Source organism: Nuphar pumila, chromosome 15, assembly GCF_984573655.1.
Source record: "Nuphar pumila chromosome 15, dmNupPumi1.hap1.1, whole genome shotgun sequence".
Classification (NCBI taxonomy): Eukaryota; Viridiplantae; Streptophyta; class Magnoliopsida; order Nymphaeales; family Nymphaeaceae; genus Nuphar; species Nuphar pumila.
The window spans coordinates 2,570,113-2,590,046 of NC_143263.1; the positions used below are offsets into that span (position 1 = coordinate 2,570,113).

The following is a 19,934-nucleotide window of genomic DNA, read 5'->3' on the forward strand; positions in this document are numbered from 1 at the left end:
ATGGGTTCTGGTACGGCTTTCTTCCCATCGGCTATCGTTTGGTCGTAAACTTTTACCGTTTCATCTGAAGAATTTTTATGGTTTACTATCATTATGTATCGGCTCTGTAGTCCTTGTCTCACTTCTGCACAAATGATGCAGTCATACAGATATGGGCGATAATGAAGTGTAGAACTTTTTCTTGTAGCACAATTCATGCAGTACATTGCCAGGGAGAATTGGTCGTGGTCATTTCGGTGACCATTGAAACCCAACACGATTATATAGACCAAATCTTGAAAATTCTTGGTCAGGACTTGGATCACTGTGTAGGGCAATCCCAGGTCCGATGGTATAAAATGTTTTGGATTCAATTAGGCAGGGAAATCCATATTCTTCAGTGAACCCAGCAACAGACCCAGGACCAAATTAGGTGGATTAGGAGAAGAAGAGGATAAAGAAGGCACGCTTACATCCCATTTCCTTCATAGTTTGTATCACTCCAGCTCAAGGCTATTGCAGATTGATGCAGTTTGCCAACAATGGATCCGATCAAATTTCAAATCTAGTTATCTTGATTAAATTTGTGTTCACTTAAGGAATCCGAAACCTGGCATAGTTGGGTTTTTTCCCTCTATAAATACCTGAGAGGATTGATTAGTATCTTACCTTGATTTTGAGACAGTTTCATAATATTTCAATTTCTTGTTATTTCCAGTTAATTTCTATTCCAGTTATTTTTCGGTTAATCTAGTTGTTCTTTGTAGTTATGGGTGTCCACCATCTAAAATCCGATCAAGAAAATCGACACTCTTGAAAAATGAGTTTGGCATCTTTCCTCAAAAGAGAAAAAGAAAAAGAAAAAAAAGGTGACTAACAGATGCGATAAGATCAATGCCAATTCAACGATACAAGAACGCCGTTTCAGTAGCAAAGATGAACAACACACATATATATAGTGCTAAGATGACGAACAGATCTTATTGTATTTCTTTTTTGAATAAGTATTTTACATATAGTTAACATATAAGATGCCAATAGAAAAACAGTAGGAAGAATGAACCAGAAATAAACCAAGGCTTGAACCGATATCACAATTTCCTCGAGAGCAAAAGAGGAGATCCAGTGATCGGGTCCAAACACCTTTATCTAGAAATGTGTTCGGCCCAAACCACTGGATGCCACGTCTTGGCTGTCATCCTCCAAGACGGGGGGTGGTCCATTGGCCCGATCACAGGACCGAGCCTTCAGGTGGACATGACGGTCAGCATCAGCTTAGAGATGCGTGCCGTTAAAGCAGATTATTAAAATAGGTTACCCGGAACCATCTATCACGAAAAAAAGATGCCTAATCAAACACGAAAACAAAGAGCAATTTTTTTGTGATATTTACGCGAAGAAACCTCCATGAACACGAGGCACAATTCAAAGACGATTGCACAAAAAGGTGGCCATAAGCCCACAATTTCCGCTCCCTCTGAAGTATTCACCACCACCAAAAGATGCATACAAAGACCGGGGAGCAACAAAGTAAAGAGGTTGCGTACCATAACAACAAAGTAGAGAGTTACCTACCATCTCTGCGATTAGATACATATGCATAATAAAAAATCAAAGGCTACAGTAGGCTACTCATCCCAGTCTCTAATAAGCAACTTCCCAATGAAAAAAGACGAGAAACAATTTGCAAAAAGATTGATAGTCCACCAACAGGAACTCGTATTAAATCAGGTTTCACAAGGGCCTCTTGCTGCAAAATTGCACATGAAAGAAATCATGCAGATATCATCTTTTTGTTTATTCTGTCTTCAAACGCGCTCTGTGTTGCCAAAAAATAAGATCAGGGTTTGAATAAAATTTTAGCAGTCATCAGGACAACAGAAGCAAAGAAGAAAAAAAGAGAAAGAAAAAGAAACAAAAAATAAGCACCCACGTCCCCCTTTTGGACAGACCCTTTTGTTCATTCTTCCAACCTACAAGCACAACAAACTTGACACCATACCACGCCCCACACCCAAATTATCAGGGAAACCAAAGACTACCAAAAGCACACGTACACAGACACGACACGCCTCCAAGGACCAACGAAAACGAGAGGCTATATGGTAAGAGCTGCTACAGAGATGGTGTGATTCCTATGCATATATGAAGATATACTTATCTTGCCTGCTTCCTCACTTGGCCATCATGACTTTGACAAACTCCTCGTAGTTGATCTGGCCATCGCCGTCAACATCAGCCTCGCGGATCATCTCGTCCACCTCCTCATCGGTGAGCTTCTCCCCGAGATTGGTCATCACGTGACGGAGCTCAGCAGCAGAGATGAAGCCGTTCTGGTCCTTGTCAAAAACCCGGAAGGCCTCCTTGAGCTCCTCCTCAGAGTCGGTGTCCTTCATCTTCCTTGCCATCAGGTTGAGGAACTCAGGGAAGTCGATGGTCCCGTTCCCATCCGCATCAACCTCGTTGATCATGTCCTGCAGCTCCGCCTCTGTCGGATTCTGACCCAGCGACCGCATGACTGTGCCCAGCTCCTTGGTTGTGATGCAACCTGTTCTCGTTTGGATGCAAAAAAATAAACTAAGTTGATCTACCAAACGTACAAAGATCATGAAGTACAAGGCATAAATAGGCGTAAAAAAACAGAATTTAGATAGAAAAATAACAACATAGCCCATATTGCTCTTCAAACACAGCCACACCTGCCCCTAATTAAATCAGAAGGCATTACAATATGCACATTGTTCAAGCATCAAGGCGGTCAAAACCTCAAATTGGCCCAATTTCCAGGAATGGTATGCCTCTATCAAGCCTATAACCAGTTTTTCCCATGTTCCAGAGGAGGTTCTCAAGAAAAGCTGCATATGGTTGGTCCTGTCAGAGTGGAACGACACAAACCCCTGGCAGCTTGTGTCCGGAAAATACTGGAAGGCACAACAGTAGCGCATGGAAAATTAGGTAAACGACACAAACCCCCAGCAGCTTTTGGGGTTGAGAAAAAAAAACAATTCTATGTTTGTTCAAAAGAACTTGGAAGGACAACCCTTGGCAGTAAGCATTTACAGATTTATCACCAGGGCTTAACTTAGCAGAAGATACATGGTACATGCAATCTAGTAGAAAATACCCCTTTTTTGTGTGCATCTGATCTACAAGGTTTGAGCAAGTTGTTCAACGGCATAAAAAACAATGGCCCACAATGTATGTTTTTGGTCCTATATACTACCATTCTATGGGTGTTCGATACAAGATGTCAAAAAATCCACAACGTATCAAACATCACATTTTTACATAAAAAAAAGTTATCTAAGATGTGATCCCAAGCAAAGAAACAATGTCGAACACACACACACACACACACACACACACACACACACACACATATATATATATATATATATATATATATATATATATATAACATCAGATTTGAGTGGATACAACTTGTACCTGTGATTTTCCAACTAGTTTTGTACAAGCAATAGATAGTATCACACACACACACACACCATAGAATGCATTTACAGTTATACAATTATAAGTTTTTAAGTTTTCCTTTTAAACTTAGACAATTTTGGACGTACGCGGGTGCAACATGGGGGATTTGGGGTGCAGAAGCACCATTTTACATAGACCAGGGTTCAGCAACACCAGACAACAATAATACACTACAGAACAGGGATCAAGTGACACTTTAAAGGGGAAAATAAATACAACAAAAATATAACCTATTTGAATATGTCAAACAAGGTTTCAAGACCCAAAATGCAAGAGACAGGCCTCAAATGGATTAAGGAAAGCTTCAAGAGTTCAAAAAAGATCATAATAGCTGTAACTAAAATACAAAGAAATAAAATGCTCAAAAGTTGCTTACAATTGAGATTAAGCAGAAGTAGGTAACCAAATTTTCTTAAAAAGAGAAATTGAGTTGGGATATTTAGAAGCAGGCGAAACCGCCACTAGAAAATCTTTGACCATAACACTTTTCAGTCCAAAGTGAGGCAAATCATCCTCAAGGGGCAGAACCACAGACCCCTTAAAACGCTACTACGAACAAATAAAGGGAGAGCAGATCGACCAGCAAACACCCTAAGCATTTTTTATGGGCAAGTTGGGGGATAACCCCTGCTGCAGGTTTCAAACCCGAGGACCACACAGTTATCATAGTGCAATCTAACCTTCCAGCTATCTCATTTGACATCATGTAGAAGCAAATATTTACTCAACCATAAAATCAATTTTTTGTGATAAAGGACTCCCTGTGTTACAACCTCCAATATTCATATCCATAAATAGCGAGCAACAGAGAGGCAGATACCAACCACATCAAAGACTGAAGCATCAGTCTCCGTGAGTTAATCCAACACAAAATTTCCAGCCCTTCTCGTGAGGCTTGGGGCATCTCTTTCAATGAACGGGCCCACAAGAATTGCAATTACATAAAAGCATATGAATGAGCAAATAAACAAACAGAAACAGCGGTGGAAATTATACTGATAGACTTTTAGACAGCGTTTAAGTGATTTCTGAATGTCAAATAAACATCTAATAAAAGGTTCACGTTTCTGAATTCCATGATATGGGCCTCAGTTTTTCTGGAAACTGCCAAACAAAGATCTACTCTTACCATTGACAATTAACGGAGGTTAAATCTCAGTGAAATTGCATCAAACGAAATAATATCCTCAAATGACTAAAATACCTAGTCCTCTTTTCTATGAGTAAATAAGTGTTTTTCAACTCTAAAAGGAAACAAAGAATCACGATTCCCAAGATGTTGGAGGCTAACCTCATATTCTCTATTTAGCAGTTTTTAGGAAACCCGTGGCCACTATCAGGAAATTCAAAAATGAGGCCCATTTTTGGAATAAGAGCAAAATATTGGCCAAAGTATCCTTCATGGAATTCCAAAAAAAGTTGTCTCCAAAAAAGTAACAAAATCAAGATTAAAATAAACACAATCACAAAATTATGGACCATAAACATTTTGTTCAATAAAACCTTCGTCATCACATAATCACATTCACTTCGAGCGTGAAGGCTCAAGTACCCACGCCATGATTAGAATAACCATTATACTGTAAACATTACATTCGTTACCATTTTTTTGGAAAACGCACATTAATATTATCATACAATAACCTTTTCTAAAAAAGCCACCTACGTGGAAGAGTATATATCGCTTCTAATGCAAGCATGAGCAGATTTGGTTAACGACTCCCTCAAAACAATTAATTATACAAGGGATTGTACAATCATACTGAACCTGACCTAACCACCCACTCGAACTTTCCCTTGTGATCCGCATAAAGGATAAAACTTTTTTATCAACCGGATAAAACAATGGTGTAGCGCTGATCAATGAACTTTTTCAACAAAAACAATCAATAAATATATATATATATATATATATATATATATATATATATATATATATATATATATATATATATATATAAACAGACAAATCCAACTACTGAAAGCAATATTAATTCCCAAGTTACAAAGTTTGTAACAAATCGCATATTGAAATTGTAAAGCATAATATCCATCTCAGAGATCATATAATGAAACTTCTGTTAAATGCCAAATAATACAAAAAAGAAGAAAGTTCAAGGAAAAAAAGAAAAACAAAAAGATGACTAGAAATCTGGATATTGATGGTTGACCTCTTTCTATCAACATCCACAATGATCTAAAAAATTTATCTCCAACTAGGTCTACAATCCACAGAAGCAATCAAACAGAATCCACTCGGAGATCTCAACAAAGCGCATCACAGGCTTCAGAAAAAAAGAAAAATTTCTTTTGAAATTGTCCACCAAAGAAGAAAGAATAACCTATTCTTGCCATCAGGAAACAATCATCTCCCGAGTATTTGCAAACAATCTCCTTTAGAAAACGAAACCGCTCATTCCAATCTCTAAAAACAACAACAAAGGCTACAAAAATACTCGGTTCTACGGAGGGAAACACCATCAGAAAACCCTAACACTGATCATGGGGATCATCCAACCATCAACCCGAAAAATTTATCATGATCTGCAGGAACAAAAACCTAATCGCCCCAAAATTTCCACAGAAAACGATCAAAACACCGTAAAGTAAACCCCTTTCACAGCCAAACCTGATAGACACCGTAATCAATCCCAGCTGCACAACGATCAAGTAAATCCTAAACCGAAACATCATAAAATCACGCTCTGAGAGAGAGAGAGAGAGAGAGAGAGAGAGAGAGAGAGAGAGAGCGATCACCGTCTCCATCCTTATCGAACAGGCTGAAGGCCTCCTTGAATTCAGAGATCTGGTCGTCCGTGAGCTGATCGGCCATTTCTCTTCTACGAGATCACGGGAAGGAGAAGAGATCGCAGATCAACAAGTCTCAGAGAAGGAGACGGAGAGCAATTGAGGGGACCGCTGCGGTTCTTCTTCTTCTTCCCTTTTTTTTGGCCTTTTTTCCTCCTCAGCGAAACGCCCGGCTACCTATCTGCCTTTTATGCAACCGCGGCTGCGCGCCTGAAGACGTCCACCCTGGGCCTGGCCCATTCTCAGCCGCGCTTAAATTTGGAAACAAAAATTATAAAAAATAAAAAAACAAAAACAAAAACAGAGGGCATCTATCTAAACGTCCTGAACACTTGCAATAATTACCATCTGCCATGATCCTTCCAAAGATCCTTAACCCCCCTCCATCGCTGTTCTTTTAAAAATGACAACGAGCTCCCTTTGTGTCATCCTATGTCACATGGACACGGACTCTGACACGATGAATTTTTTATGAAGTTAATATTGTTTACTACAGGAGGACGGGATACGACTCGGAGTCAAATGGGAGCATCATTGTAACGTAGCCAAAAACATGAAATTGAAGTGCACACGAGTTTGTTGCCGCTTGTTGCGAGGCTGAAGCTGGGTGTTCTTGCCGGGTAGGCAAGAAGTACCTGATTCGGGTTAGGATTGAAAAGATAAAACTGAATCTGGATCCGACTACTGTAAAACCCAATGTTTACTGAGAATCGGATTCGGGTTTTACGGTCTATGATTCAGATTTCAATGCAAAATTAACACTGAATCAGAATCCAATTTGTAATCGGATCTGGATTTGGCTACCGAATTCAACTAATCAGATTCAGATCGATATCCGTTGACATCTATAGTGACAAAAGTTAAAAACGCAAAATATTGGCAGTCAAAAACTTGGGAGATTTTGAAATTTGTTATAAATCTTGCATTTTTTGTCAAAATCTCGGCAATAAAAAATAAATTAAAAATATATAAAAAATAAAATTTATAAGAAAATATAAATAAAATACATTTAAAAATAAAAATCTTGGGGGTTTTCACGATAAATATCTGTTAAAAATGTAAATCTCGTGATATGTGTCATGCTTTGAAAATCTCGCAAGAAATTGCCGTTTTAAACTTTCAAGCAATTTCTCGCGATATTATCACTAGATTTTTATAAATTTCGCGATATTTGTCACAGAGTTGACATCCCTGCCTGATGTGGCTTTCCCCAGTTATCCGAAAAAAGATTTTTGGCGTTTAATAGGTGTGCTTGATGTCACGCAAAATGTGAACAAGTTCATTCTCCCCCCAAAATAAAAGGTGAACAAGTTCATGAAATATCTTGTTTTTGCCTCAAAGACCAATTATGGCATCTCTTTGTACTGCTGGTGTTCATGATCTGGTTGTGTTTCATGCAACACACAATTCCTTTGAAATTGGTTCTGTGTTTTTATGCAAAAACAATATGCACGTATAGTGGGTTAACATGATTAGATCAATTTGGAAGTGTTGGTGTTGCATTGAATTCCATATGAATTTGCAAATAAATTTATACTAGTTCGTAAGTTCTAAATTGGTATAAAAAAAAACATGTAATTTTGTATTTAAATGGGAGTTAGACCTACCGATTGATGGTACAATCTGCTTTGGGTTTGGGCCTTAAATTAGGCTTTGATAGCTTTTCAATGTGTTTTTGAAGCATAAGAATGTGTAGCATCCAGACCATTTATCTCTCAAATCGTCTCGAACCCTTTTAAAAAAACATACTTGTATACATTTTTTGCTTAAACTAAATCCATATATGTGATGATCTCTATGCTTTTTTTTAGTAGCGTTTACATGTATTAGTTGAAATGTTTCTAATGTTTATATGTGTTTTTAGTTAAAAGAATCAATAGTTCATATTATACTAAAAATCGATTCAATCCAAAATATGGTTTTAATTTACTGAGTAAGCAATGATAAACACATCAGCAGGCTTGGATTAAACAAAATGCATGCAAGTATATTTTGTAAACAAAATCCAGGAGATAAATAGTTTAAATGCTACACATTTCTTTAACCAATTTTTTTTTAAGTAAATTTATAGTTGCATTGATACTCAACATGCCCGTGCACATCAGCTTGAGCCATCTTGTATGATTGTCCCCAAGTTGATGGGAGGTCACGAGTTCGAAACTCAATTTGTGTCTATCTCTTCCCTCAAAGCTGAAGCTGTGTGTAGTCAACAGTGGGAAAGGGGGACTTGGGGTTTTATGCCAATGAATTGGGTGGACAAGGTGGATTTTATTCGGATCCAAAATAAATCTAAACAAATTTACCATTACGAAGTACTAATTGTCATAAAACCCCAAGTCCCCCTTTCCCACTTCCGTAGGAAGGGTGATAGAATTTTACTTATTAAATTAGTATTAGGTACGGATATTATTAATATTATTAGTGTTTATGCACCTCAAGTAGGTTTAGATGATTCCATTAAGCATCAATTTTGGGAAGATTTAGATGGAGTAGTACAAGAGACATCTTATGGAGAAAAGCTTTTCATCGGCGGTGACCTTAATGGACATGTAGGCATTAGTAGGGATGGATTTGAGAATATCCATGGAGGCTATGGTATAGGAGAAAAAAATGAAAGTGGAGAAAGGATTTTAGATTTTTGTTTGTCCTATGATATGATCTTAGCAAACACTTGGTTTAGGAAGAGAGAGTCTCACCTAGTAACATTTAAAAGTGGGGTTAATACGAGTCAGATAGATTTTTTCCTACTTAGAAAGAGAGATAGGGGTTGTTGCATCGATTGTAAGGTTATACCAGGAGAAAGTGTAGCTACACAACATAGAGTCTTAATTTTAGATCTTAGAATTAGACAATGCTGCAAAAGGGATAGACATAGGATAGATCCTAGAATTAAGTGGTGGGCACTGAAAGGAGCTAAACAAGGAATGTTTGTAGAGCAGGTAGTTAAGGAAGTTGATTGGTGTCTCGAGGAGGATTCAGAATCAATGTGGAATAAGATAGCGGGTGGTATGAGAAAAGTAGCTAAGGAGGTATTGGGTGAGTCTAAAGGCGGTGCACCACTAGGTAAGGATACATCATGGTGGAACGAGGATGTCAAATTAGCTATTAAGGTTAAAAGAGAGTGTTATAAAAATCTAAGTAAGAGTCGTGATAATGAGAATTTGGAGAAGTATATGATAGCAAAGAAGGAAGCTAAAAAAGTTGTTCGAAACGCGAGGGCTAAGGTATATAAGGAGGTTTATGACAAGTTGGATACCAAAGAAGGCGAGAAGGATATTTATAGGCTTGCAAAGATGAGAGATAGGAAATCGAAGGATTTGGGTATGGTTAGATGTATCAAAGATGAAACGCAAAGGGTTTTAGTCAAAGATGAGGAGATTAAGGAGAGATGGAAAGATTATTTTGATAAGCTATTTAATGATAGTCATGCTCAAGATCTTGGAGACTTCTCCATTCCTTTTCATGAGATAAATCGTGACTTCATGCGCAAGATTCAAAAGAAAGAAATTGCAGAGGCTTTGAAGAAAATGAAATCAAGAAGGGCAGTTGGCCCAGATGGTATACCTATCGAGGCTTGGAAATGCTTGGGAGAGAAAGGTTTAGAATGGTTGACAAATCTTTTTAACTTGATTTGGCGAACAAATAAGATGCCTAATGAGTGGAGGAAGAGTACTTTGGTGCCTTTATATAAGAATAAGGGTGATATACAAGATTGCACAAACTATCGTGGTATAAAACTCATGAGTCATACTATGAAACTTTGGGAGAGGGTGATTGAGTCTAGGTTGAGGAAGGTTGTCATGATATCGGAGAATCAATTTGGTTTTATGCCTGGAAGATCAACTATGGAAGCTATACATCTTCTTAGACAACTTATTGAAAGATATAGAGAGAGGAACAAAGATTTGCATATGGTTTTTATTGATTTAGAGAAGGCATACGATAGAGTACCTAGGGACGTTCTCTGGTGGACAATGATGAAGAAAGGTGTTTCTCTCAAGTACATTAGTATAATTAAAGATATGTATGAAGGAGTAGTAACCAATGTCCGCACTTGTGGAGGGGTGACAACCAATTTTCCGATAACGGTTGGGTTACATCAAGGATCTGCTTTAAGCCCTTTCCTATTTGCGATAGTGATGGATGAGCTTACGAGATCAATTCAAGAAAATGTACCGTGGTGTATGTTGTTTGCTGATGATATTGTTTTGATTGATGAGTCTAGAGCTGGGGTTAATGCTAAGTTAGAATTATGGAGACAAACATTGAAAGCTAGAGGTTTTAAGTTGAGTAAGAGTAAGACTGAATATATGGAATGTCGGTTTAGTAAGCAACGAAGTAGTGATGGGAGTGTAGTGAAGCTTGGTGAGCAAGATATACCGGTGAATGATTATTTCAAATATTTGGGATCCATCATTCAAAAGTATGGAGAAATTGATGGAGATGTAAATCATAGGATAAAGGTTGGGTGAATGAAATGGAAAAGTGCTACTGGAGTGCTGTGCGATCGTAGAATGCCATTGCGGTTGAAGGGAAAGTTTTATAGGACGACTATTAGACCCGCTTTACTATATGGTACGGAATGTTGGGCTGCCAAGAGACATCATATTCAAAAAATGAGTGTAGCTGAGATGCGGATGCTTAGATGGATGTGTGGAAATACAATAAAAGATAAGATTCGGAACGAAGAGATACGTAAGAAGGTAGGTGTTGCACCCATTGAAAATAAGATGCGAGAGAATCGTTTACGGTGGTTTGGACATATTCGGCGAAGGCCTAATGATGCTCCAGTTAGAAGGTTGGAGAAATGGGAAAATATATTAGTTAAAAGAGGTCGGGGTAGGCCTAGGAAGACTTGGATGGAGATGATAGGAAAGGATATGAATGCTTTGAACCTCACCGAGGACATGGCGTTGGATAGAAATGATTGGAGGAAAAGGATTCATGTGGAAGACCCAAAATGAATTTCTTTTTTGGTTCATATCGCTGACCCCAATTGTTTTGGGATGAAGGCGTAGTTGTTGTTGTTGTTGTTGTTGTAAGTACTAATTGTCAAGGAACATGATGTGGCGTGAAGAGATCAGCCAACTCAGCTGAGATCGTAGAAAACAAGGACTAGATCATGAAGGCAAAACGTGGGAATAGTTTCCAAGAAGGAACAATTTTTTAAATCTGTTGAGATTTGCTACGTTGGAAAGAGAGGAAACTCCTCTCCTAATATCATAAATGGGTGATATTATATATACCTCATTTCTCACATTGATTTGATGAGAGAGAGAGACGAACTATAACCATCAACATTACGAAACATGTTCAACCAACATTGAACCTACCGGATAACCCACCGGGCCCAAGATATGCCAAGGAGCCCCAAAAAGAAGAAAAAGAGAAATGAAAAAAGAAAAAAGAGAAAAGAGAAACAAGAAACAACTACAGTTAGTCGACGAGCATCACCCTGGATCATGAGTGGTCCTTGTAGGCAGATTGTGCTGTAGATCATGGATGTTGATGCGTAGAATGGCGTACACGTCCGCCAAAACAAGGTTCACCATTGTGAAGAACAATGGGCGTCGTAGATCCTATAAGGATCCAACAATATTAAAAATATTGTGTATCTGTGTGGTTTGCATTTTGTTCTTTATTCGATACCTTCACATATGGTATCAGAGCCACAACCACTGCTCTCTTGTCCTTGATGTTTTCAGATCAACCATGTTCGGATCAGGTAGTACTAGTGGATCCGAGATAGATTCTACTTTTCCTTCTCTTCCTGCTTTATTTTCTCGAAACAAAGTTAAATTCTAATAACTATGCTTTATAGGCTTCGCAATTTAAGCCCCTGCTGATCACGACTTGAATGGCTATATTGATGGACCCAAGCCCAGGCCACCTGAGTTCATCACTCAGGTCGGTAAGGCCGTAGTGAATCTTAAGTTCGTGAAGACATGACCAGTTGCTTCTAAGCTTGACCATATCCTCCTTGTCAGAATTCATTCACACCCAAATAGTTTTTTTTTTGTTGAAAGGCATGAGGTTAGGCGGACCCCTACCAGATATCTCTTAATCCTCATGTGACAGAGGGATTCGAACTTAGTTCTTCAGCTTGGCACAGGACCCCGCTTACCACATGGGATACCGCCTCGGTGGTATTCACACCCAAATAGTTGGTCTTGAGACTTCATATGAGTAGGGGTGTCAACGAGCCTGGTTTACCTGAACCTGACCCGAGGCAAACCCTATAGGGTCCAGGTATGGTGATAAATAAGAATACCTGATTATGACCTGAGATCCAGACCTGAAGATCTGATTAATACATGGATCCGGGTATAGTTTGTGAAATTTTATACAAGACCCAGACCCAACCCGAGCTCCGATTAAGACCCATAAATTTTCAATGTAAGAATGATAAAAATTATGGTTTTACCAGGTTTGGTTCATGTAGTTCTTATCGGATCCGGGTATGATTTTTCTTATATTGGACCCAATTAGACCTATATTTGAAAAATACCTGGTTGGTCTTATGGTTCAGGTGAAGGCAGGTCACACTTTCAAACCTTGCCATTTGATCAGTGGAGAGGTTCGGTCTACACCTCCTCACTCCTATCATGACACATCTATTTTCCCTGGAGAGCATGCATCTCATCATATTTTCATGGGATCTAATGTGTTGTCCATCCACTCGTAATACCAATTCAAGGTTCCCATCGACTCTATTAAAGTTGGCAATGGTACATGTTTTATTGGCAATTTTTGTTTTAGTTTTAGATGTTCATAATGATAACTTGCATGTTTCTAATATAACTTAGAATAAGCTTTTTTCTGTGCAAAGATTCACCCAAGACAATCTCTATTGAGATTATAGGATCAATCTTTTGTTTGAAGTCAGACTTAGTGTGATCCACACACAAATCCAACCTTAAGCCAAAGATAATTGGATCTATGGATAGGGATGTCAATGATCAAATTCGATTATGTTTAGTTGAATTTGGTGATCCATAACCATAATCGATTATAACTAGATGCAGACATGGTTTTGATTTTTTTTTCATTATGAAAACCGATCGATATTTGGATTTGACAGATACCGATAACATGTAAAAAAATCAGATTTGTATAGTTTTTTCTTCATCTATATGCAGTTAGCCAACATTCCCATTACGTAGATTAAGTATTAGTCACATCCTATTATACCCGAATCGACATTACACCCATTTCGAGAAATGCCAAGATAAGTGGCTGTCAGACAGGTCGCATCGTTTCACATAATGTAAGGGTGTCAACGAGCCTGTTTTACCCGGACCCAACCCGAACTAAACCCTATAGGGTCCGGGTATAGTGATAAATAAGAAGACCTGATTAAGACCCAGGTCTGGACTTGAAGGTCCGATTAATACATGGACTCAGGTATAGTTTGTGAAATTTTATACTAGACTCTCTGACCTGACTTGAGTTTCGATTAAGACCCACAAATTTTCAATGTAAAAATGATAAAAAAAAAAACATGGTTTTACTGGGTTTGGTTCATGTAATTCTTATCGGGTCTGAGTATGGTTTTTCTTGTAATGGACCAAGTCTGGTTTCACCAGGGTCCAAACTAAACCCGACCCGTTGACACCCCCTAAAATACAATGTATGAACAAAAGCCACATCTAGGGATGAACATGAAGATGGTAACAGATTTTGTTGTTTTTAATGACCAAGAACCCAGGTTCAAGCCAGGTAAATATCGAGTGGGACCCACCTTCACCCTGACTTACATCTGAAACAAACATGGTAACTGTCTAACAGAGTAAAGCGATCTTACCGAGACGATCAATCATATAGAAAATTTCAACCAAACAGGGTATAAGAGTTGCACAATCATAAGGCAAGGGGCAGTATCGTCATAGTCTGCTCTATGAATAGTGGAAAAGGATTAATAATAAATATTTAAAATCTTTATAAATCCTAGATTCCTTCGTCGTGGGCTGCTATTTAAGCGTTTAACTTTTGTATTTCCCTGAATTTTAAATTCCATAGTAAATTTATAAAAAAAATGGGGTTTTCTGGTGGACCACCACCTGCTCCAGACTTTGTCGTCCTTTTCAGAAGGCGAAGGGCAGAAAATGGAAGAATATTTATTTCGTTACGCGGTTCTCACGCGGTATGCTTCTCCATCAGCGCTGACTGACACGTCATCCATCTGCCGAAGGCCATGGTTTTACAATAGAGCTCTCACCCAATGTTTCTAATGACGGTTCGATCCTTTCATGGGTCGAAGTTCGAACCAAGATTCAGGCTAAACGCCCACGGGCCTGTGCCCGGATATTCGTATCCGAACTAGTGACACGGTTGGTTAGGTCACAAAAGTTACATGTACGTTCAAATGGCGTGACACGAGTTCGCGATTCGTAATTTTCTCGAAAAATAAGGTACGAGGACACAAATCGTTTTAATTAAGAAAAACTATTTTATGGTATTATAGATATACAAAATAAATTTTTAATGAAATATAGTTCTATTAAAAATATTGGAATAATAACTATAGTGTCTGGGTCGTGTCATCTGTTATGGCGTGTCCTATTTGTGTCATTTGCACGAGTTCATCCATTATTACGGGTGGCCATCCGGCTAGGTGTCTGACAGGTACCGGGCCCATAACGAATTGGTTTCGGCTGCAAAATGCAGCCAAGGCCCAATTCAAGTCGGGCCCATCGGGGCACGGTTAGATAATCGGGTTCGAATCGAACCTGGCCCTCGTGTAATTTGTATACGGCCCGGCAGGCCCAGCCCGAGATCGAGTATTACTGAGTCATCCCAGGCCCGGGCCAAAATAAGGGTCGAGCGTGTCGGGCCCTTATCAAACCTTAATTGGGCCGGCCTGATGGTGACCCTTATCCAAAATGTCATTGTTTCATCCCTTGGGGACTGCATCGATGACATCTAGAGATGCAAACGATTAGAACTCGGGTTAGATGTGGCCAATACCAGATCCTATTAATCGAATATTTGCTAAATGGATTTAGAATTGGATTCAGACTCTGATAGTGAAATTCTCATACCAAATTCGGTTATTTACATCTAATTAGATCTGGATATCCGTCAACTTTGGATATCTGCAGCAGTAAAAAATCAAAACCATATCCGCATCCGATTATAATCAGATAAGGTTTTGGTTTACCAAATCCATCTAAATAGAGTCGGAGGAGGATGGATATTAGATAAAATCCATTCCATTGTCATCCCTAATGTCATCTTTCTTTGGTGGGGCTCTCGCATCGTAAGTTTGATGTAGGATGTGCTGTCCACAAATAGCAGGACGTACTCATCTAGGAGGCCATGCAACCCTAAGGGTGTGTTTGATTGCGCGGACAAAGCTGTGTAGAACAGTTTTGTCTGGACACTGTTGACTGGGCACAGAGGTGTCCTGGGACAAGTCGAGTTTTTCTCTCAAGTTGTTTACTCTTTTTTTTTCTAAATTTTTTTGGTTTTTATCCCAGGTATCACTCTGATAAAGGTGGGAAATGGGCCGGGTGGCCCGCGGCTCGGCTGGGCCCAGCCCGCCCTGGACCAAGCTTTGGTCAATAAATTAGGCCTAAGCTTGGCCCAAACCGGGTATATATATAACATAATAGGTCCAATTAGGCCCATGGGCCTAAGGGGCAGGCCGTGGGCAGGGTTTTCCCAACGGACCAGCCTGAACCGGGCTTTTGGCCCAGCCCGTCAATTGACAGGCTCGGTCAATGGCCCGGCCTGTTGCATGCCCCTACACTCTGACGTGGTTTGAAGGAACACAAATAGATCAGGTATGGGTCTGTCAAATTCATCTCGACATTGGATACAAAATTTAAAAAGTCGGTTCATTTTGGATCCAGATCATACTCGAATCTCACATTGATGTTCAGGAACCAGTAGGAGAAGGGATCCTATGGTACTGGATCAGGCAAATAGAGTTAAAGTCTATTTTGGTATGACCCAACCAAACCCTGTATTGTTATTCAAGTTCAACCCAGATCCAAAATTGACCCAAGTATATCTGTTCTGGATCTGACTCAGATTCAAATACACACCATCCGAATCCGACAATGTGAGTTGGATTATGTTCGGATATGGGTCAGAACTCCAACACATTTACATCCCTTAGTTGGGCCGATTCGTTGTTTGCGTCCCGCTTATATGTCAGTTTAACATGAAGCTGACGTAAGTATGCTTGTGCCAACCAGTAGGGGTGCAAACGGATTAGATATAGTCGGATATCCAATTTTAATATCCAGGTCCTTAAAACAAGATTGGACACAAATTTGCTTACTCGGATTATTTTTTGATTTGATTGGGTTGAGATCGATCTTTTAGGTCAGATCTAATTCAGATTCAGATCAGGATATGATTTGCTTCTTCTTTATTCTTTTCACATGTGAAAAGTTTATGCTTATTCTTTTCTCAGCAGGTCCAGATTTATCACATATATTTTGGTTCTGGATTCAATCCTGGTTGATCAAGTATGTTTCAGGCTAGGATCTATTGTTTGCATTTTGAATTTAGATTCAGATCTATCATGGTCCAGCCTGTACCCAATCCATCAATTAATATGGCACAAAACAATTAGCTTAAATTATAAAACACGGTTAAAATGGTAGTATTTTTGAAAATTTCTAATTACTTTTAAAGTAAAAAAATAATAATTTTATACGGTAAAAATTAATGACAGCTTGATTCATCAAAAATGGCTTGATGATTGTCATTTGGTTGCAAACAAGTCGGATCATGGTAGATCCGATCGAGTCCAAATCTAAATATTGGGCACCAAGTCTGGATTTGAATCCAATTCGGAAATTGGATCTTAACTAGTTTAGATGTAGTAAAGTTAATCCTAGATTCAAATTTTAAATGATAGTATTGAATCCGATCAAAGGCTTAAAAAACAAGGATTTGCACATAAAACATAAAATTCGCTTAAGATTTGATCCGAATCCAATGTAGATCTGACAGAAAGTGTCGATCCGAATTCAGTTTGAATTCCAGAAAGTCCGAACATGTAAGTCCCAATGTGCTATTAACATATATCTTGATCATATTTGGAATCCGTATCTTAGAATAGTATGTCAGAATCGGATCGAAGGACCCACAGTCCAACCCATTTGCAGCCCGATCGTGCTCAGGTATTTGGTTATGCATTGGTGCTAAATTGCTAATGCACTTTGGTATTAAATGGGTCGGACCCAGGTTAGTTGTCGGTGGCATGGATTAGGATCTGGCATAATCGAAAAAACCTTATCCAGGCTGGAACTTACGAGGCATGTCTGAGGTGCTACCCAGCTGGATAAGTTCTGTCAGGTTTAGTACCAAAATGCATAAGATTTAGAGGTTCTTTTTTTCTTTTCTCAGTATCTTATGGAATTGATTAATCCATATTGAAGATGTTAGAGTTTGACTCTTCTCACACATAAAATTTGTCCTTTTATTTACTCATTTATTTATTATTTGAAATTGGATCAAGTTCAATCTGATCCAACTTCATTAGAATTGGACATATAACACTTATAGGCCGGTTGCATTTTTTGTTCATGTTAAGTGAAGGGCATCAACTATTAGGGCTGGTAAATGGCCGGAATGAGTCAAGCTTGAAGTGTTCAAACTTAGCTAGAGCTAGCTTGTTTACAGTTGAGTTCAAGCTCATAATGAACCCGAGTTAGTGTTAGGAAAGTTTTAAAATATTAAATCTTGATGATTTTGTTTACTACCAAAAGTGTTTTGAAAAAGTTTAGTCCCATATCTAAGAGAGAAAAGTTGTTCAAGAGGTTTAAATAGAGAGCTTGTTATCTATTCTTTACTTTGGTAAGCCTTGAGTCTTTAGGTGGATTGCGGACAGCGGTGCGATGTGCAAATGTCTATTTTGGATTTTCGGTTTTGAGATATTTGGCAGTTTGAAAGGTTTTAATAGCATTTATATTGAGTTTATGTTGCATTGTGACTGTTGGACGGTTTTAAAGGCCTTTGATTGACAGTCAAAGGTGGGTGACCGTTAAAGGACCTTTTTGTCTTATTTTTAAATCGTCTGGATTATGACCATTAATCTTATTTATCTCAAAACGTTTTGGCTTTTCTCACAAGTCTATAAATCTCTTCATTTTTCGTCTTTTGAAAAACGAAATTTCTGACTCTCCAATTTTCACATTTCTTTCTTCTCGGTTTGGCTTGCAGAATTCATGTGTGGGAGAGGTCATTTGTTCTTGCGAAGCAGTGACTCTCTTGAGGTTCAAGCCTAGTTGTATCCTGGGAACTCAGTCGTAACAAAACACTTTTTCGCATCTTCGAAATTCCCAGAGTGGAGTGATTGAAGTTCTAAAGATAGTGCCTCTAAACTTGAAATCACTTTTCTGAAATCCATTTTTCAAAAGGTTGGAATAACAGTTAGAGCTGGCTTGTTTACAGAAAAAATGCTTTGTTTTAGATCAGGAAGAAATAGGATTATAAAAACATGCATTGTTTCAGGGCCAGAAGTAATAAGATTTTATCACTAAACCTATTTTCTAAAAATCAAGTAGTTCAATCATGTGTTTTATACATACTATAATGTAAAAATATATCTAAAATATATTTTTTACTGCTTAATGAGCTCGTAAGAGTCAAGCCAAGCCAAGTACCTATTATTCATATTCAGCTTGTCAAGCCTATTTGAAGAATTTGAAGCCAGCAGCTCGGCTTGTTTTCCATCCCTGTCATGAACTATCCTCAAGACAAAGATCTTGATCATGCTTCCAAACAAACTTTCAAGATCCTTGAAAATCTTTTGGATTATAACTGTTAAGATATACTGAGATCTTGTTTTTAATATGTACACGAAGAAACCACCCCCAGGATCAGAGACCTAGCCGTTTGGATCTGGATTCCAAAACACATTGAATTTTCATATGGAAAATATTCCGGTTCAGATTGGATCCATTTCTATCCCAGATTGCAAACATTTCTGTTTACCTGACTCTGACCCAGATCTGGATACAACCAACTATATTAGTTCTGAATCCGACCCAAATTCAGATCTAGAATACCCACATCTGACAATATGGGCCGGATCCAGTTCTTATCCAGGTTGGAACTCCAATCTATTCGGATTCCATTTTGATGTATGCAGATTAATCAGAACTGGGTAGGATCCAGATATTTGTTTTAGACCCTCAGAGATGACACCGGTCCCAATTAACTAGATCCAGATCCATTCTTCCTTTTTCCTTCAAAACCTGTAAGCTTAGTGCATCACGCCTCCTAATAATATCCAAGATAATTTTCTGAACATAAAATGAAATTGATGGAGTCAGTTTTTTTTTACATATTATGATATTTTTTCAAAATTTTCCGTTTTCATCATATCTCAAGAATTTTTTTTTTGAGAGTGAGATTTGTGCCATTGGCTATAACTGTTATTTCCATTGATTTGATTCAAGCATGATGACAAAGCTTAAATCAAGAATAGAGAGCCAACCTTTTCTTGCAAGGAATTATTTTTTTATTCTTTTTGCATTTTTATCAACAAAACATCACCAATAAATTTTTACAAAAGAAAAGTAAAATGAATAAAAGATTGATTTTCTACTAATATTTATGTTTTTATCAGCTAGGTTATAAAGTATTGCATATTTAATTTACTGTTTTTTGAATATAAAAAGTGGATATTT

General features: G+C 38.3%; 1 protein-coding gene across 1 annotated transcript; it reads right to left on the reverse strand.

The window, feature by feature from the left end:
• Nucleotides 1-1,803: 1,803 nt before the first annotated feature.
• LOC149814123 (calmodulin-7) lies at nucleotides 1,804-6,513 on the reverse strand. The gene is made up of 2 exons (XM_089988273.1): nucleotides 6,232-6,513; nucleotides 1,804-2,527 (listed from the first exon to the last, which is right to left on the reverse strand). The coding sequence occupies exons 1-2, from the start codon at nucleotides 6,305-6,307 to the stop codon at nucleotides 2,154-2,156; spliced, it is 450 nt and encodes a 149-aa protein (XP_089844399.1). The 5' UTR covers nucleotides 6,308-6,513; the 3' UTR covers nucleotides 1,804-2,153.
• Nucleotides 6,514-19,934: the final 13,421 nt, after the last annotated feature.